Source organism: Asparagus officinalis, chromosome 7 (genome assembly GCF_001876935.1).
Source record: "Asparagus officinalis chromosome 7, Aspof.V1, whole genome shotgun sequence".
NCBI classification, from domain to species: Eukaryota; Viridiplantae; Streptophyta; class Magnoliopsida; order Asparagales; family Asparagaceae; genus Asparagus; species Asparagus officinalis.
This window is the reverse complement of record NC_033800.1, coordinates 117,377,010-117,397,065: the sequence shown is the minus strand read 5'-3', so window position 1 is coordinate 117,397,065 and position 20,056 is coordinate 117,377,010. Positions and strand designations below refer to the sequence as shown.

General features: G+C 37.6%; 1 protein-coding gene across 1 annotated transcript; it reads right to left on the bottom strand.

The window, feature by feature from the left end:
- Window positions 10,318-17,127, bottom strand: LOC109849453 (ubiquitin-conjugating enzyme 15). The gene is made up of 6 exons (XM_020419283.1): window positions 16,972-17,127; window positions 16,800-16,903; window positions 16,602-16,704; window positions 16,431-16,494; window positions 10,834-10,922; window positions 10,318-10,742 (listed from the first exon to the last, which is right to left on the bottom strand). The coding sequence occupies exons 1-6, from the start codon at window positions 16,999-17,001 to the stop codon at window positions 10,647-10,649; spliced, it is 486 nt and encodes a 161-aa protein (XP_020274872.1). The 5' UTR covers window positions 17,002-17,127; the 3' UTR covers window positions 10,318-10,646.

The following is a 20,056-nucleotide window of genomic DNA, read 5'->3' as shown; positions in this document are numbered from 1 at the left end:
CACCGAGCCACCTAGAGGTGGCTCGGTTTTGGCCGAGTCCCCTAGGTGTTGGGTTTTCCGTCGTTTTCCGTCTTTCGGTTCTGTCCGTGATCCGGTTGTGTGGTTGATTTAGACTCTGATTCATTGACCTGATTTGGCAGTAAATCCAATTCCTGATTTGGCAGTAAATCTACTTCTGAGTTCGAGTCCAAAACTGATCTTGATTCGATCGTGATTCGTCCGAGTCCGCCCTCGGATGGATGACTCGTTGACTCTTCCACCCGTTAGCTTGATTCCGCACGCGAGTGGATCTATTCCATTGTTTGCGTGCGATTCGTTAACCTCGTCGCCTCGTTGGTTCGTCGGTTTGTGCTGAGCTGTGCTAAGGGATCTATAAGCAATTTTATACGCCTACAGTCATACCTAGACAATGTTTTTTCCATGTTGCTCTAGCACCCTCTTAGTCCAAACCGCCAAGGCCTCCTTCTTAACAATTGTGTCATTGGCCATCCCCTCAATCGACTCCAGCCAAGCTTGGAGATTGAAGAGCACCTATATAGGCCCACCATGCCTAGAACCCCTTCTTCATCATCTCCTTCCAACACCTTGAGTCTTTCCTTGATATTGATAAGGAACTCATCTGCCTTGGAGAGATGACCATAGAATCTTAAAACTAGATCACAAGAACTCCCCCCTCTTGAGATGAGTGGGAGGAGGAAGTGTAGTTTCCTCTTCACCATGAAGGGAAATATTATCATCAACACCAAAAGTCAACATGATTTTTCTCAATGGTATCCCATACGCCTTACTTGCAATGAGGCTTTGTAACCACTTGTCGTGGGCTTAGTTTTTTTTAAGCTCTCATGCAACACTTAGCAAGTCTTTCGCTAATAACTCAATAAGCTCAGCCTCACTAGCATTCACGCGAAGGCAAACTAACTAGCACATAGAGAGAGAGAGAGAGAGAGAGAGAGAGAGAGAGAGAGAGAGAGAGAGAGAGAGAGAGAGAGAGAGAGAGAGAGAGAGAGAGAGAGAGAGAACTCTTGCATTGTACTCATAAAGAATTATAACTTTGGAGGAATGGTTTGGCAAGTGAGAGTCTTCTCTCTATTTATAAGCCTCTATCATCCATCATAGGAATTCTCTAAGGGGGTGTTTGTTTGTCTTTTTTTTGGGATATAGGGTAGATTTTAAGTTTTGGGATGTAAAAAGTGGTTTTTTGGGGTTTTAGAAATCCATAAACCAAGTTTGTTTCAAAAAATGTTTTGGGATATTAAATCCCCAAACTATAAAATACTAATATTTTTTAGCATTTGTAAAATCCCACATTTTATAGGGGATGTGGGCTGGATCTCTGACATATCACGTCCACCTCAGCTTTTAACTCCTCTCGTTATCCTGAAGACCGATCCCATACCCACTCTATAGTCACCACTCTCCCATTTTCGTCTCCCTCCTCTTTTTTACCCGCCGTCTCAATTTCCGCACGAAAACCCTAGCTCTCGTTCCCTCCTCACCTCGTCTATGACGCCACCCCATCCCTCCTCTCCACCCTCAACTTCAGCGGGCTCCGCCTCCTCCTCAGCGTCCCCAACTCCCAGCTCCACCACCTTGCCTCTTCTCAACTTTCCGTGAGGTTTTGGGGGTAACTTGATTTGGGGATTCTATTGTTTCAACCGAACTTCTCTCTGCCCGAATAGTTCTCCGACCAACTAAGTCTCCTCCTCGACAGGTAAAACTCGTTCCCTTTCTCCATAAATTAGGGTTTCTTTGTAAGATTTGGTGAAAATATTAGGGTGTTCTAGCTGAAATTAATATGTGGTAAGGCATATGAAATTGATTTAGTTTGATCAAGTTTGTTTGGCACAATTATTAGACTAAAAATTTCAGATCTAATTTTCATATCTAATTTACTCTATCTATGTTTTTGTACTGCTCTAAAAAGAAATTTGGAGAAACTAGTAGAAAGATTCACATAAATGAAAAAAGTTTCAGACGTAGTTCCAGGAAGTGAAGAAAATTGAAAGAAGACAATTTACAGCAAAGATGATAGTAGTATACATCAATTATGTGCTCGAGATGTATCAGTCATGACAATGCTTAAGTCACAATCCAAACAACAATCTATATCTACAATTATGTGCTCGAGATGTATCAGTCATGACAATGCTTAAGTCACAATCCAAACAACAATCTATATCTAATTATGGAACATGTCATGCTAAGTCACAATCCAAACAACAATCTATATCTAATTATGGAACATGTCATGCATTGGAGGCCTTCTTAATCAGAGAAAGCATTATCAATATATCAAATTCTTAAATAGTATTGATCACTTAGAATTGTTTAACAAGCTTGTCATGAGAACCATATCATCTGAATTTCACTAGTGATAGAACCTAGGGTGCATATAACATTATAACCATAAGTTATACATCCTATAAATTTCTTATATTGGTTTTAAAAGAACTAAAATCCTATTTGCATCAACACGCCTCGATATAGGTATGAGGAGAATTATTTTCCTATTTGAATTGGTCATTAATTCTTACATTACCATGATTCAAACATTATAGACTTAACTTACTGCAGGCAACTTAAGAAATCAAGACCAGTAGTTTCTAAAAACTTCAACATAGTCAGCATGCCTAGATAAGTCTGACAAAGCATAACAACAAATTATATATATATATCAACAAATATTACCAACAATGAATGATCAATACTATATAGATTGTTTTTGTACTTTTTTCATTTTTGTGGCTTTGTGATTTTTTTAAAACAATGTAGATGGACGACATTGATAAAGAGATGTTAATGAGGATGGCTTCTAATGCTACTATATCCACGGTGATTTGTGTGTTCACTTGTTTGATGAGGATACGTAGTAGACGGAAATCAATCACTTATCAACGTAAGGTGAAAATAAAGAGAAGATAGATATGAGAGCTAGGCACATAAGTCGTGTGTTTAGTGGCTATAATGAGAGTTGTAGGGCTTATGTTAGAATGAGGCTGCGTGCATTTCATAATCTTGTTAGCATAATGAGATATACTGGCCTACTAAAAGATGGACGGGTTGTTAAAGTAGAAGAACAATTGCTCATGTTCCTTAATATATTAGGCCATAAAACAAAAAATAGAATCGTTAGGTCACATTTCATAAGATCGGGGGAAACCGTTTCAAAATACTTTAACAAGTGCTTGGAAGTCGTTGGTCGTTTAAGGGGGCGGTACATGAAGCAAGCACCAAGTGAAGTATCACCAAAGATTGCCACTAACCCGTTATATTATCCTTATTTCAAGGTAATCATTATTATAATATAACTACTCATAATATAACAGTTAATTTTACCTTTCTATTATTAATAACTGTTTAATGTATCATATAGGATTGCATTGGCATGATAGATGGAACCCATATCGACGACATGCTTCCCGCTGGCCTTGTTGCACGTTTTAGAGGTCGTAAAGGTGTAACTCAAAATGTTCTAGCTGCATGCACTCCCAACAAGTTATTTTCGTATGTTCTAGTTATTTTCGTATGTTCTAGCTAGATGGGAGGGATCCGCAAATGATTATAGAATTTTGCAAGACGCGTTATCTCGACCACAACCTCGCGGATTGAGAGTTTACGACGGTAATAAATCAACCAAATAAAGTATGTCTACTTAATTACAATTAAAAAATATACTAAATTTCTTTTTGATAATTATAGAAAAATATTGTTTGTGTGATGCGGGCTACACTACTATGCATGGATTTATCTCCCCATATCGAGGAGTGTGGTATCATCTAAATGAGCACAAGGGTAGGCCAATCAATAATAGACAAGAGTTGTTCAATTTAAGACACTCATCCCTAAGGTCTAAAATTGAATCAACATTTGGGGTATTGAAAAATCGTTTCAAAATCCTATCCGCGAAGCCACATTACCCTTTTCCAACTCAAGTTGATATAGTTATTGCATGTACTATACTTCATAACTATATCGCCATAGAAGACCCGGGCGATGAGTTGTTGCCTGAGGACAACCATATTGAAGAGGATGGAGATGAAATAGCAAATGAAGGTGAAGAGGGTGTTGTTGACTTTACTCAAACTATGACACAAAGAGAGGAAAGAGATTCAAGAAAAGAATGGAGAGCAAAGAGGGATCAAATTGCAATTGAAATGTGGGAAGATTATTGTGATAAATATCGCGGTGGAGACACAACCGAGATTGGGATGTAATCTAAGTTATATTTTCCATGTATTATTGTACTCGTTGATATATTGTCTACTACCTCTATGTATTCGTTCATGTTACAACAATACTCATGGATAAATGAGTATATTATCATTTTTGCATATATCCAACTTGCCAGTTTGCGGTTCTGTTTAATTTTGTGCTTGTTTGCAACATTGATTATATGAACTGCTTGGCTTGTTTGCATACTGGTTTTTCATGCTTGTGGTTTATTTGAGTTTTCCGGATTTAGCTATGAACATTGGGCTTTATGAATGCTACTTTTGATGTTCGTACTCTATTATTGTACTAACATGAGATTTAAAATTTGTTATTTGTCTGTTTTCATTTGTAGCAATCAGTCATGGGAGATTCTAATGAAAGTGATAAGTTCATGAATACTTCACCTAGAACACCAACAACACCCACTTATCCATACTTCCCGGCTCCCCCACCACCCACTACACAACCATTCCCTTCGCCCCAATACATTGCTCCACCGACTTATCCATCTTACAATCCTTATGATATGAACTACTCATTTATGACTCAACAACCCATGTCGTTTGTGAATATGCTTAACAGTGACCACCCACTTATCCATACTTCCCCTGGTACCCATTCAAGTGGGACTCATTCTTTGAAGAGGCCAATTGCAATTGACCTTGAGGATGACGCTACCTCACCAAGCAAAAGCAAGAAGCGGCCAGTTACTAAAAGAAAAATGCCACCAAAAGTCTTGAACAAGAAAGAGAATACAAGGGGGTGCCTAATGCTAAATGGACTGCAGAGAATGATGATGTGTTAATCACCTTCCTTGCTCAGATGGCAAAGGATGGTCTCAAAGTTGATAAAAACTTTTAAGGTGCTTGCATATCGAAGAGCTGCAGAGGAGGTCAACAAGAAGTGTGGCACTGAGTTCACAAAGGAGAATGTCATGAACCATGTCAAGTCATTGAAGGGTAAATATTTTGATATGTGCACCGTCATGAACATGAGTGGGGCTGGTTATGATCCACAAAGTAAGATTGTCACCATGGATCCAGATTGTTTTGATAGGTGGACATAGGTAATATTTTTGATAAATAAGCTTGTTTGAATATTTCCTTCTGAGTATCTGATTTTGCAATTTTCATTGTATAGGACAAAAAATGCAATAGCTCTAGATTGAAGGAATATTTGAACACTCCTCTCATTCACTATGAGAACTTGTGTTATATCGCGGGAGATGACCAAGCAAAGGGTGATTTCACCAAAGATATGACTGAAAAGCTTGGATCTAGACAACATGATACAGATAGAGATGAGGATCATGTAACACTTAGAGATAATGAGGTTGATTTGTCCTCAAGCCCACGTCTTGAGCCCAAGAAATCAATTGGGCAAAACCACAACTCTCAAGGTAAAAATTTGAAGGCTTCTAGTGGGGTAGCTTCTGCATCAATTGATACATCAACTCCTAGGAAGAAGAGTAGCAAGGCTAAAGAGGATGAGACTCTCATGCGTGGTATCATTGACACGATGTTGTTCTCAATTCAAAATCAACATGTAAATCAACGTGTTGTGCATTGGAGTGAGACCATGGCGAATGCTCTAATGACGCATGAGAATGAATTTTCTGAGGGGGTATTGGATAAAGTGCTTGATTACTTGTATGACCATGAATCAGAATCTAGGAGGTTGATCATCAAAACCAAAAATTCTCAAAAGCTATTTATGGAGAAGATTATCAACGAGCAAGGGTTTGACTTATGAAAACTTGATATTGGACTACTTTTGAAGACTTGACATATCTATTACTTTTGTAAACTCATTGTATATTTAACAACTTAATTTTGTAACTAATTTTGTAAGTTGAACACTTAGTGGTGTAGCTTTATGTTGCTAATTATGTAAGTTGAACACTTAGCGGTGTAACTTTATGCATATTTCACTGCTTTTGCCAATATCTTGCATATTTCACTACTCTAATTGCAATATCATTATAACTTTGGTTTTTTTGCAGGTCAGAAACTAATTATGTATGCTGAACATGTATATAGTAATATTAGCATAATGTTTTGTTCTTTCCCACCGTCACTCTTATTTTTATCCTTAAGATACTTGGTGTTTTATAAGAAACACAAGAAGATGATGGTATCTCATTATAATTTGGGTTCTTTTGCAGGTTTATGTATCCATATCTTATGATACTTGATGCAAATTATGGATGAATATGATACTTGATAGCAACCTACATTGCACGTTATGTATTGGTATGGCTACATGGTTGTCTTCAAAGTGGGCAATGATGATGGTCTTAGTTAAGAGAATGCAATCTAGAATGTTTTGCTATGTTTAGGTAGGGCAATCTAGGATGAGAATGCAACATACATTGCATTTACAATGTTAGGTAAAGCAATCCATTCATGTGATTGCAACCTTCATTGCATTTACAATGTTAGGTGAGGCAATCCGTTCATGTGATTGCAACCTCCATTGCAACATCATTGTTAGATGAGGCAATCCATGTATTCAATTTTAATACCTATATCTGAGCCCCTACCTTGGTCCTATTATGAGCCTTGGTTGCTTGTGAGCTTGATTGTTTTCCATGGTTTCAGTTTCAGTTTCAGCTATGATACTTGATTATTTGAGCTGCAAGTAGACCACAACCTTGTTGGTTTGTTTCAGCCTTGGTTATTTGAGCTGCTTGCTTGTGGGTTTGCTTGTAGCCTTGTTCATTTCTTGGTTTGTTGCAGCCTTGATTTGTTATGGGTTTACTTGCAGCCTTAGATTGTTGCAGCCTTGGTTATTTGAGCACTGGGCTTGTTTTTTAGCTTGTTTTTGATGGCTTGTGAGCTTGGTTGTTTCAGTTTAAGTTTGTCGTTGAGCTTAGTTGCTTATGAGCTTGTGAGCTTGCTTGTTTTCTATGGTTTCAGTTTCAGTTTCAGTTTCATATTTATTTTCAAGAAAATGTTGCATTCTTTGTCTAATGGTTGCTTGTGAGCACAATTATTCAGATTGTTTCAGCACTCAGTTTATTTCAGATTCAGGTTGTTTTAGGTTCAGGTTGTTTTAGCTTTAGTTTGTTTTAAAACCAGTTTGTTTTCTAATAGTTGCTTGTGAGCTTGTTACTGAGCATGTTTTTGATGGGGGCTATGATGATTGGTCACGTAAGGATTTGAGGCTATGATGATGGGTCCATCCTGCTTGTTTGCGGCTGCTTGCTTGCAGCCTTGGTTATATGAGTTGTTGGTAATATGGCTTGCTTTTTGTTATTGGATCAACTAGTTCAAATGCACTATCTTAGTTGTTCTGTTGTTTTGTTTTTTATAAGGAGTGGGATATCTTTATTGGTTTGATCATGTTTGTTCCTGGAGTTCGATGAATATCATCTTCATTCATATAATATCACTACATGCCTCTTCTCTACTGATTTCAGATGATTTTATCCTTGTCGGTAGTGTCCCTGTGCATGCTGTCGGAACTAGTGTAAGCAGCCTCTCCTTTGGCCATTACAGACTATGCGTTTGTAATTGTGTGATTTCATGAATAATTATGCCTTACAGATAGGCCTCTGTCAAACTCTGACTCAACTTCCATGATTGTGTATCTTGTGCAGGTTGTAGAGGCTACTGCCATCATGACAAAGATAGTCCTATAGTTCTCAGGCATGTTTTCAATTCCATGTATTCAATTTTAATACCTATATCTGAGCCCCTACCTTGATTACTTGTTTGTTTTCTATGATTTGATTGTGAGCTTGTTTCAGATTCAGTTTGTTTCAGACTCAGGATGTGCTAGGCACAAATTGTTTCAGATTCAGTTTGTTTCAATGGTTTCTTGTGAGCTTGTTACAGGGTTTCTTTGTTTCAGATTCAGTTTGTGCTAAATGGATTTGCTTGTGAGCTTGTGTCAGATTCAGTTTGTTTCAGAATCAAGTTGTTTCAGATTCAGGTCACAACTTCAGATTCAGTTTGTTTTCTAATGGTTGCTTGTGAGCTTGTTACTGAGCATGTTTTTTATGGCGGCTATGATGATTGGTCCATATGGATTTGTGGCTATGACGATAACGTTATGAACTTTTGTTTGTAGACTGGTTGTTGCTTGCTGTTGCTTGCTTGCAGTCTTGGCCAAAACATATCGTTTGTGAAGATTATAGGAGCTTGCAGTATTGGTTTGTTGCTTGCTTGCTTGCAGTCTTGGTTTGTTGTGGGTTTTACATCCAATCTGAGCTGCTCTTGGGTCCAACTTGCTTGTGTGTGAACAGGTTTTGTTTAATTTTTGTTAAAGGGGCCTGAAACAAACTAAATCTGAAATAAACTGAATCTGAAGCAATCTGAAACAAGCTCACAAGCAACCATTAGAAAATGATACTTAATGGTAATATTTTGTATAAACTGAATATGAGCTTGGGTTCTTTTGCAGGTTTATATTCATATGGATGGATATGATACTTCATAGCAACCTACATTGCACGATATGTATTGGTATGACTATTTTGTATTGTTCAATTTGGGCAATGATGATGGTCATATTATGAGAATACAATCTACAATGTTTTGCTTTGTTTAGGTAGGGCAATCTAAGATGAGAATGCAACCTACATTGCATTTACAATGTTAGGTGAGGCAATCCATTCATGTGATTGCAAGCTCCATTGCAACATCATTGTTAGATGAGGCAATCCATGTATTCAATTTTAATACCTATATCTGAGCCCCTACCTTGGTAATATTATGAGTTTTCTAATGGTTGCTTGTCTGAGCCTTTGTTGTTTGAGTTATAGCTTGTTTCTGAGCATGTTTTTGATGGCTTGCGAGTTGGTTGTTTCAGATTCAGTTTGTTTCAATGGTTGCTCGTGGGCTTGTTACTGAGCTTTTTCGTTTCAGATTGAGCACTGAGCATGTTTGATGGCTTGTGAGCATGCTTGTTTGCGGCTGCTTGCTTGTGTTCTTGGGTCCAACTTGCTTGTGTCTGGAAAGGTCTTGTTTAATTTTTGTTAAAGGGGCCTGAAACAAACTGAATCTGAACCTTGTATGTTGTAGGTGTTTTTTTGTGGGAGGTAAGCTCACCAAAGTTCTTATATTCACCATTTATTATTTTGGTAATCCTAAAACTTGTTTGTTACAACTATGGATTTCAAATTCTAAAATTTGTAATGCTACAATTTGAGTTTGAAACAAACAAGAATTTACAAATTATAGCATTTCAAATCCCAAAATATTGATGAAACAAACATAGTTTTAGGAATCCCAATCCATAACAAAAAAACCAATGGATTTCAAATCCTATGTTGAAATCCATATCCTAAAATTATAGGATTTGAAACAAACACCCCCTAAAACTTTGTGCATCCCTCATAGTTTCATACTTCTCTATAATACCATATTACATTCTACTACTTCCCAATGCATTTTAGTACTCTCCACACTATTTTAAAACACTCTATTATATTCTAAAGAACTCTACGCATTCCGGAATGTTCCGAAAAGTTCTAGAACATTCCAGACTCTTCTAAAACACTTTAGATTTATGTAGAAAATAATAGAATTAAGTAATTACCACGTGCAAAAATCTCTCTAGTAATCGATTATGAAAAATTTTTGAAAAGAACGGACCCCGCATTTTCTCTCATCTAGTGTAGAATTAGCGTAATAATAATAATGCAATTATCACTACTCTTTCTACACTACCTCGTAAATGAGTCATAAATATTAGAAGTTGATATGGTATACAGCCATATCAGAAATAAATCCAAACATCAACGTTCCGTATCTGTAAAGGGCATAGTACGAAAAATGGTGAAATCATGAAGGGAAAACAGAAGGGCTCATTGCGCGTAGACTCCAAATGGTACCATTGGTTTGAACTCACAAGCCCATGTGGCTTCATCGACACGGATAGACCATCTGAGTCAAATGTTTCGCTATTTTAGCCTCAGATGGACTCACTGTTCTCAGATATCCAAATTTAACCAAGGGTAAGAGAGTAAAGATAAATAAATAAAGCAAAAGGTCTATATGCAATAAGGAAACCATAGGGATCGTAACTCCATACCACCGATAATATACAGGATCTATGATCATTTTAACTCCCAAAAATTAAAAAAAAAGGCACAGACTGTGAACTAATTACGCCTGAACGTTAAAAGAGAACTATGCTTACCCAGCAAGGAGGTTGCCCTCGTCGTGCCTTCCATTAAGGATTTATTACATCCCTTGGGCCCCACACCACCTCCACAAAACTAGTTAAGAACACAGTAAGTTTGACATATTCCCATCAGAAATGGTTCGGCTTGGACTTATTGTTCCTTATACAGTAAGATAATTCAGATCGGTACACCTATCATTTCCTATACAAATAACACAGTAATTTTTTTGTTTTGCTTGCAGCAGTTTCACAAACCGTAGGGAGTCAACAATCACTCTACTCCACAAGAACAGCCAAAGTTATTAAACCTTGTCATCATGAAACCACCATCTCGTCTCCTTTGGAGACCGACCATTCCTACAATTCTTCACGTACCGATCATTGTCAGCTGGGCGTTGCTGCAATACAAAAAAAAAGGGTATATAACGGTCAGAGAAGGAGCAAGAATGCCAAGAGAGATTAAAGGAATGAGGAGAAAAGAGAAGAAACCTTTGCGGTAGAGCTCGATAACATGGAAAGGATGCTGATGCACACTGAACTTACTGTCATTGCAGGGGACCATGAATCATACAATATATCTGCCAAATTGAGCCTGTTAGTAAGAGTATATCGAAATGATGGCATAGCCAAATGTCTGTTGTTGACAGAATTAGTGAATATAAAAATAAAAGCTTTACGTAAGTTTAGTTCACAGATCCACGAGGGGCAAAGACAGACACGAATAAACTCAGCATATAAATCGCATAGCATGATACTTCGACAAACAAAATATTCCAAAATTGAAAATAATAATGGTACATGACATTATAAACTATCAAACATAGAAACAGCCAATATACACAAGTATAAAACATAAATCGTTAATTGTTACAATATGCATGTTATGTAAAAGCCGAACTAGTTGCCAAATGCACAAAATTTGGATAGAGTCAAGTTTAAAATAAGCAAAGGTATAAAGCAGAGATGAACTTTTTAAGCAGGGTTACGATGCCTATATTTTGTAACACAGGATTAGATTCTTCAAAAAGTTGGATAAAAACTTCATAGTTATAATTTGATTTAGGTATGTACCTTTAAATTGATTCTGTATGTACTTTTAAGTTGATTTTCAATGCTACAAGTTAGGAAAAGTAGATTAAAAAAACATTCATCAAAACCCTACTTTCAGTAGGAGATACAAAGACCCAAAAGGGTCTAGCCAAGTTGGTAAGTTGCCTATGAATAGTAACCTAAGGACTCCAGTTCAACTCTACTAGGGAGCATCCATAAGAATTTAATTTCCTAGAATACTCGACGGGCCATGTGGTCTTTTTTCCCCTTTTTTTTTTTTTGGGGGGGGGGGGGGGGGGGGCGTCGCCCCATACCACGCATGGGGGGGGTGGTGGGTCTGGACACCCATGGTCCAAAGGATCGTAGGGAAGTTCCATCGTCAAACCGACTGATAAAAACTAATGTATGAGGGGGCATATTTTAGTCCTTTTGTTGTCTCCTCCACCTCTTAGGCTTGATAAGGTGCTCTGAAGCCCGTAAGAGAGTTTATAGAGACAGAATATGTCGCTATTTGAAAGCATTAGACCGGACAAGCATATTGCACGCAAATCAACTTTAGCCGTATCATTTATGAATGATGGAGAAGTCTACAGCTGGAATTTAATTTAAAAATTCAGACTTCCATTATTACTTGAACAAACATGTAAATCTATCATGAGCTTTTTTCCCCCTCCAAATAAACAATTTCTTCTTAATTTTTCAGCCGTGCCTAGGTGCTTAGTATCTAGGCAGTCCTCTTTGATATCTAATGGTGCCTAGCTGGTAGCTGCTAGCATCTTTAACTATGTTCCTTGTTTAGTCTATATAAGCTATGTTACTATGACACTTGTCCCTCCTACAACTTGGGAGTTCAACACCTTCAACTTGACACTTCCAAGATTTCCTGATGCATCTGAGTTTGTTTATTAAGAAATATCAAGAAAAGAAGTAACCTGTGTTTTGTGTTTCCTCAACATTTGAATATTTTATTATTGTACTTGTACCTGGACAAACTCAAAGTTCAAAGGTACACGTCAAACATGCTTCTGAATTTATTTCCTCAGGAAATATCAAAAGATGAAGTATGCAGTGCTCCTTGTGCTCGAAATTTGGAGAATAGACTCTTCTAAATCCATATCCATGATAAATCAGAACATCACATCAGCAGCCACTAACTTAGGATATAGATTGTCTTCAGTTTTAGATAATGTAATTTGGATAGATGCCAGTAACGTTCACATGTGGAATTTAACACAATTAAAGATCCTATACCTAACCTAGGAGGGTCCAGCTGAGTAGGTAAGCTGCCTATGAATAGTAGGCGAAGGTCTCAGGTTTGACTCGCTTACGGAGCACCCATAGGAAATTGATTTCCTAGAATACCCAAGGCCATGTGTTGGGTTGAGAGGTGCCCCTTAGCAATGCCCAGAGATTTGATACCCCTAGTCCAAAAGATCATGGGGAAGTTCCCTCATTAAAAAAAATTCCTATACCTAGCTCTGCATATGTTTTCTCTGGCCTTATGCAGGCTTTTTTTGCAACAAGGCCCTATAAGGCACATAACTGCTAGAAAATCAGTGGCAGAGTCTCACACAAGAACCATGTCTGAGAAGACTACAGAACGTATTCTGCCGTATTTCCATTCAAGGTAGAATATGATTTTAACTTGCAGTTCAAGTAATAGCATAATTGATAAAAGCTATTGACTGAAATAAAGTATCAGCTAAAAAGTTGAAAATCCACTGTCAAAGAGGATCACAGTATGCATCTACCATCAAAGGATTATGCCCAACACTAGATTAACTTGACATATGAGAACACAGAAGGCGTTGACTAGTACACATGGCTAGACACTAGAATTCTAGATCAAACCTCTTCAATCCACCTAAACTTAATGGAACATGGACATAACTAGTTCCAAGAATATGAGGCGCTTTTGAATGTTTTGTAGCTTTGTATATGTTATAATTGTAGCGAAGAAGAATATCCTGTCCACTCAGCTTATTTTAAGGCTAAGTTACAAATATGAAACAGAAAGATTATACTTTTAGTTCTAAATTAGTTGTGTAGAGTTCATGACAAGGAACATTATAGTGATAGTGTAAATACTAAATAATAGCAAAACAATGTGAAAAGTTGAAAAAAATGTAATCAAAATCAGAAACCAATAAACTTTGAGCAAAATAAATAAATAAATAAACTTCTCGATATCAGTCATCAAATGCAATTTTCCATCACAATCAGACAATTTTGAATGCCAAATAGACAGGTGGAAAAAAAAACTAAACTTGGAGATCTGCTTAGTTTATGCTTAATTTATTAAGCATATACATTTTTATCAAAATAAATACATGTTATATGTAAGCGACAGGCAATAAATCGGCCACAACTAACATCCACCTTTTCTAAGTTTAATAGCTCTCCCTTGCTTGACGTTCTCAGCTTTTATGTATGCAAAATGATGAATTTCTTACTCAAATATTGCTAAAAGTGGCACTTTATCACACATCATACTACTGCTAAATTATACCAGATCAATCAATCATGTGATTGGACTATTCACTGCAGAACCATAGCATTCACACATAATTAATGTTCTCTATATTCTGCTAAATAAGTCCTACGAGCACTCACATAGCTCAAAGGATAAACTATTGACTTCATCTGCTCAAATCATTTGCAACAAACATCTTTCTTCGCTTTACTTTAAAAAAGAAACAGAAAGACACAAACACATCATTCATATATTTTCTGCTCACTCTTATTCAGGTCATAATATCGTCGACTAAATAAACACCTTACTGTCCCATTCATTTCTGCATATAAAACTATCCTCCAACAGATAGTTGTTTTCTTAACCCAAGTCATAAATAAACACCTTACTGTCAATACTTACCGTCTGTGTTTCCTGGGTACTTCTAATATGGAATCATACCTGCACCTCACACATGTCATACCCATACCTGTACCCAACACTTCTTGGACGCTTCTTTAATATATGCATATATTTATTCAGACAAATACGCTATTATACAATGCATGTTTAATTAAAAGCACTTGTCATACACTCCTTGGATATATCCTACACTTGACATCCATTTTTGTAACTTGTTGGATAAGGGTCGAGTTCGTTTCAACCTTAAGAGCTACGATTTAAAAGGGTCGTTTACATGTTAAGCTCAGAATCCCATTAGTTTCAGCCGTGTCCCCGTACTCTACCTTTTACAAATTTGTTGTGTCCCGTACCCGTACCCGTACCCACACCCATACCCATACCTTTGCAACTTAGCTTACAGTGGTTCTTTGAGATCTGAAGCCCTGCACATCAGCAATTAGTTACTCTTGACTAAACACAAACAAATAAAAGTAAGTGGCCAGTCAATAGGATGGTCCAATCATACTTGTTAAAAGATGTATCGCTGTCACTTATGGTAATTATCCTATTATACATTTTGCTAACAAACACAATGTTATGTTTCAGTAAACTTATCATCCTTCGTCCCCAAAATTCTCTCATGGCTTTTGTAGCATGCATAATTGTATTACTAGAAATCAGTTCACTGTCTTAACCTCATTACTAGCAAACATCATATCAGCTTCTGGACATTGCCGTTCTTTATTAACAATTAGGTCCCATCATCATTTCATAATTTAATGGCCAATGAGACAAAGTGGAACAATTTTATTTGTCAAATATTATCAGAGTTCTAAATTAGTTTTTGTTTTTCCAATACATCTGAATATACATTTGAAGAAGCTAGTTAACTATATCAGCCTTGCTATGATCTTCTATAGGTCTTTGGTTACTTCAATTGATTCAGATGCATTCCGTCTCAAATTTTTCAAAAGCACTCCACTATAAAAATTAAATTATGCTACATTCTAAATCAATCAAAATTTACATTTTACAGTTTACATCGTTAAAATGTTTAACTAATCTTCAGGACCTATAATCATGCAAGTGGAAGAGTTCACGAAACAGTCAAGTCAATATGCATTACCAAGACAGCGAGGCAACTAGCTAATACATCATTAAAGAGAGGAAAAAGTAACAAATGACTAGATCAAACAAAAGGATGGTAGAAGAGACAAGATTAATAGACGATTAGCTAGAGTTTTCTTCCATTTAGCATGAGGAACTGTGAAATTGACCATAAAGTTATCTACGTATCTAGAGCCGCAAGAGGAGGCCCTGCACGTCGAGGGACCAAAAAATGGAAGATCTAACAGCATCACTACTCTATGCTGCAAAAGGCATAGACCAGCTTAGGCTTGTTTAGTACTATTGCTGCGTATGCAGTAACACAAAACTTTACAAGTGACCAATTTCATAGTTCTATTTGTTTCATTGCATCCAGGTCTGTACAACTAAAAATGAAATAGTAGAGTTTACAGTCTGCAAAATAAGTTGCACAGGATGTCTTTAGTTACAAAACAAGATGCAGAAAATTTCAGTAAGTTGACAGGATGGAGGTGGTTGTTTAATCTAACTACTGAAGTAATCCCATGGTATCAGACAGTAGATGCAATCATGCTGACATTTGAAGCAAATGTGTCACTTGCAGTAAAATAGGATTCGAAGATTTTCATGGAGTTTGAAGTCTCGTGTCCGAATGTAAACCTAAGCTGAAGCAACAGAGACCGTGAATGCAGCGTGTCTATCACAAAGTCGTAAGATAATCTTAATCCTCATCTCTCGCCGCATGATTATACATCCTAAAGAAATAAACTATGAAGGCAGATAAAAAGCAATGACACCCCCTTTCCATTATGGCATTTGCTTTAAGCTGCAAACAAGGAAATATAATAGGCAGATATCCATCTTCTACCAACCAAAAATGAGAATAGAAAATAAACTACGAGAAAAGGATAGCCCCTTCATAGATACAAAAGATACCAGACTTCTCATAAAAAAAACATTACGCCAACAACTACACCAAGAAAGGATTAACGGGAACACTTCTCACACAAGCAAAGAACCAAACTGATAACAAATCCAACACAGACTAAACACAAAAGATAAGAAAACCAAATTCAACAACCCAATCAAGAATTACCTAAACAAATATGCCCGTTGCTGTAGATATGCGGATGCAACGGTGCTGGGTTCAGAAAAATCACCTGATCAACAAAACCCATCAAACAAAACCCACATCTTTCCCATCAGTAACAAACCAATTCTCCCAAAAACACAAAATTTATCAATAAAAGCCGAGTCTTTCCATCACCTGAGGCGCTTCCATAGGGTAATGCTCAGGAAAATCAACCTGAAGCTGATAAGTCTCATTGGCATACAAAGTACCCTGCGCTCCATTAACCTCAATAACCCATCTTCACGATCATTTAGAAGAACAAGCAATCAAATTTTAATCGAGAACAAATAAAAAAAAGAGACCAATAACAAAACCCTAAATCGTAACCCTAACCTCTGGAGGTTATCGGAGACCTTGTGCTTGAATCCGGCGGGGGGATTGACCTGCCACTCGACGAGCTCCTTCTGGAGACGATTGCATGCGATCTTGCTTAGGGCCTGCAATCGATAGAGAAATCAAATTAGGGTTTGAAATTTTTTGGGAGAGGAGAGAAAAAGATCATTACTTTGCGAGAAGGGGCAGAAGAGCTGGTCATTGCTAGAGAGAGAAAGGGAGAGTGAAGAGGGGCAGAGAGAGAGAGAGAGGGAGAGAGGGGGATAGGAGAAAGACAAAGGGGCCGCTTTGGGTTCTGATATAAGGTTCTTTATTCTATTTTTGTTCGTTTGTTAAAGTTCTTCTATTTTGGTGAGTGCTCATCTGGGACAGGAGAGGACTCCGCCTCCGGTGCTCGTGGACGGAATTGCCCTCCGGTTTACCCTGTGTTGGGTGGGAAAAAAAAAATATTTGCTAGAGGACAAGTGAAGTGTCCCCTCCTATTGGATAATGAGTTGGCCATCATTAATAATGACCAACTCATTATCCAATAGGAGAGGGACACCTCACTTGTCCCCCTATTGGTCCCATATTTTGGGTCCTTAAAGAAATTTTCAAAAAAAAAAGAGAAAATTGCTTGGGGGAACCAAATTTAATTGGTTCACCCTAAGCCCGAAAATCATAACTAAAAAACCCTAAAATTAAAAAAGAAGTGCAATCAAGCCTTAAAACTCATTGCCCAAGAAAACATTCTCAAATTACTCTTCTTCTTCCCCATTTAAAACCCAAACCCTTTCCTCCTCCTAATCTGGCCCAAGACCTCCCCTCCTCACCCTCCCCCACCACCGCATCCCCCTCCCTCACCACCGTCGACGCCGCATCCTCCACTCCTACGCCACCGTCTCCTCGTCCTCTTCCTCCGCCCTCCGCACCCACGTCGACCGTGTGGGCTCCTCGAACCTCACGTGGAACGACAAGTTCCTCTTCCTCCTCCCCTCCTCCTCCATCCTCATCTGCATCCTCTCCTCCTCCCCCTTCCCCCTCCTCCCCGACCCCCTCCTCGGCTGAAACCCGACACGGATTCTGATCGGAATGAGGGTTTTAGCGCCGAGTCTCGTCCCCATCTCCGATCTCCGGCGAGATTGAGGAGCTCCGATCATCGATTCCTAGGGTTTTCTTGTATGTCTGGGGCCCATTCTATGACGTGGCACTTGTCGTTCCCTCTGTGCTTCGCTGATCCTGATGCTTACTATCGATTCGACGGTGCGAGCGGCCAATCGAGGAGGATGTAGCTGACGTTCTCGTGATCAAGACTCCGGTGAGTGGTCGATGATTGAAAGTTAGTTTTTTGATTAACGGAGTTGATATCATTACTTGAAATAAGGTGAATTTAACAAAGAACTAAAATTAGAGTAGTTTTAGAGCGGGGACTTTGGTTCTTTTGATTACTTGACATATATTTCCATTTGAACAGAGAGGTTGCGGGCTCAGGGAGCAAATTGAATGAGCAAATCGAATTGAGAATTTGGGGCTTTTGATTGGATTTGGTGGCAAAGAGGGTGTCGATTTTGTAACTTGAATCATGGAATCAAATCAAACCTTGATTGTCGATTCTCTTTTGTGTTTGAGCCCCCTTTGTGTTTATTGCTATGGATTTCTTTGGTTTTGCTCGTTTCAATGAATTGCTGAATTACTCATGTTATTTTTTTAAAAATTTTAGGTGTTAAAAGTTAGTCGGCAAGCCTTGATGGGAGAGGAATTAACAAAAAATAAACATATTAATCTAGTACAACATCTCTGTTTATTAGTATCTTGAAGTCTTCAAAAGATAGATGATCATTCAATTCGTAAATGATTTTTTATATGAATTTACTTGTAATATATCCATTAAATTTTTAGTTGTGGTTTGACTCATATTCACACTAACTTTTAGTTACGGTTTCACTCATATTTACATTATCTAATATTCTCATTCAATTTTATATCTCATTCTCTATATCATAGAAGTAAAATTGAAAGTATAAAGAATTATTTTCTTACGAAATTAGAGCAGGAAGATTATGATATATTTCGCCATGTGCTCCAAATATAAAAATTTCTTTTTTCTTTGAAGAAAGGTCGCTATCAAATCTTACCCTAAACGATGTGAATGAAAAATGCTATTATAACTCACTTGCCTAGGGTAATTATATTGTATATAGGACGTATAACTCATATGGAATATCCATATCTGCTAAGTGGATTTTGCTGTTGTGAGAGCAACATGTTAGAGGTTCATATTCAAACTTTTTGATTCTATAAAAGACACAATCATTTGGAGTGCATAGCTGTAAAACCCCAAAATTTTGAAAATATTATTGTAAATAATAATAGAGTTTTATTATGGTTGGTGATCGTTCTGAGATGAATGGATCTGATTGTAATCGATTTGAGGTTGATTATATATATATATATATACATATATATATATATATATATACTTAATCATGATTAAGAACCTCCCACTATGGTCGCCAGTTTGTTTTCTGCAAAAGTCGTTTCCATTGATAATTCTATTGAACTTCGGTCGTTTACAATGAATTACAATGAAAAATTGAGAAAATTACAATTTTCGAGAAAATAACACAAAAAATCGTTTATCGATTCTTGTTTTGTAGGACTTTGCCTGTGCCGAGAGTGCTTTGACTCGTGGACCACCAAATCACAAATTATGAAGGGGTTTAAAGATTCTTCCTTCGTTTATCGAAGTAGGAATTTGAAGTGAATATCTTATCAAAGTAAGATGATCACTCTTCTTAAGATCAAGTCGATGCTCGAATCTCAAGGAATCACACCGAAAACTTAAAATTTACTGTTCTCTCTGCTCCAAATTGCTCGATCCTCGTCGGTAATGACCCTAGGGGGGTATTTATAGCCTCTGGGACATATAACTGAAAAATACAACAAAACGAAGAAGTTAAGCCTGCGAGACAGTGTTTACTGTCTCGGCGGCCGAGACAGTGTTTGCTGTCTCGGCCTCCGAGACAGTAAATATTGTCTCGGAAATTACAACTGCCTGGCAGTTTCTGCTGTAACCGCTTTCCCACATTTCAAACTCCGTTATTTTGGCAGTTATTCACGTGATTTTCGCTCACGATGTTTTTCACGTCCCTTGGCAGTTAATGGACACGTGGGTGGCAGTTATTTAATTGATTTTTGATCATATCAAAGCTGTCTCGCTGGCGAGACAGCAAACACTGTCTCGCTGGCGAGACAGTCCATACCTGTCTTGATCTTTC

Excerpts from the sequence above, each read along its gene's own strand:
- LOC109849453 (XM_020419283.1), bottom strand. The coding sequence starts at position 17,001 with ATGACCAGCTCTTCTGCCCCTTCTCGCAAA. Across the intron at positions 10,923-16,430 it reads CAACGGGCATATTTGTTTAG|ATATATTGTATGATTCATGG; the intron begins GTAATTCTTGAT and ends TCAATTTGGCAG. Across the intron at positions 10,743-10,833 it reads TATCGAGCTCTACCGCAAAG|CAACGCCCAGCTGACAATGA; the intron begins GTTTCTTCTCTT and ends TTTGTATTGCAG.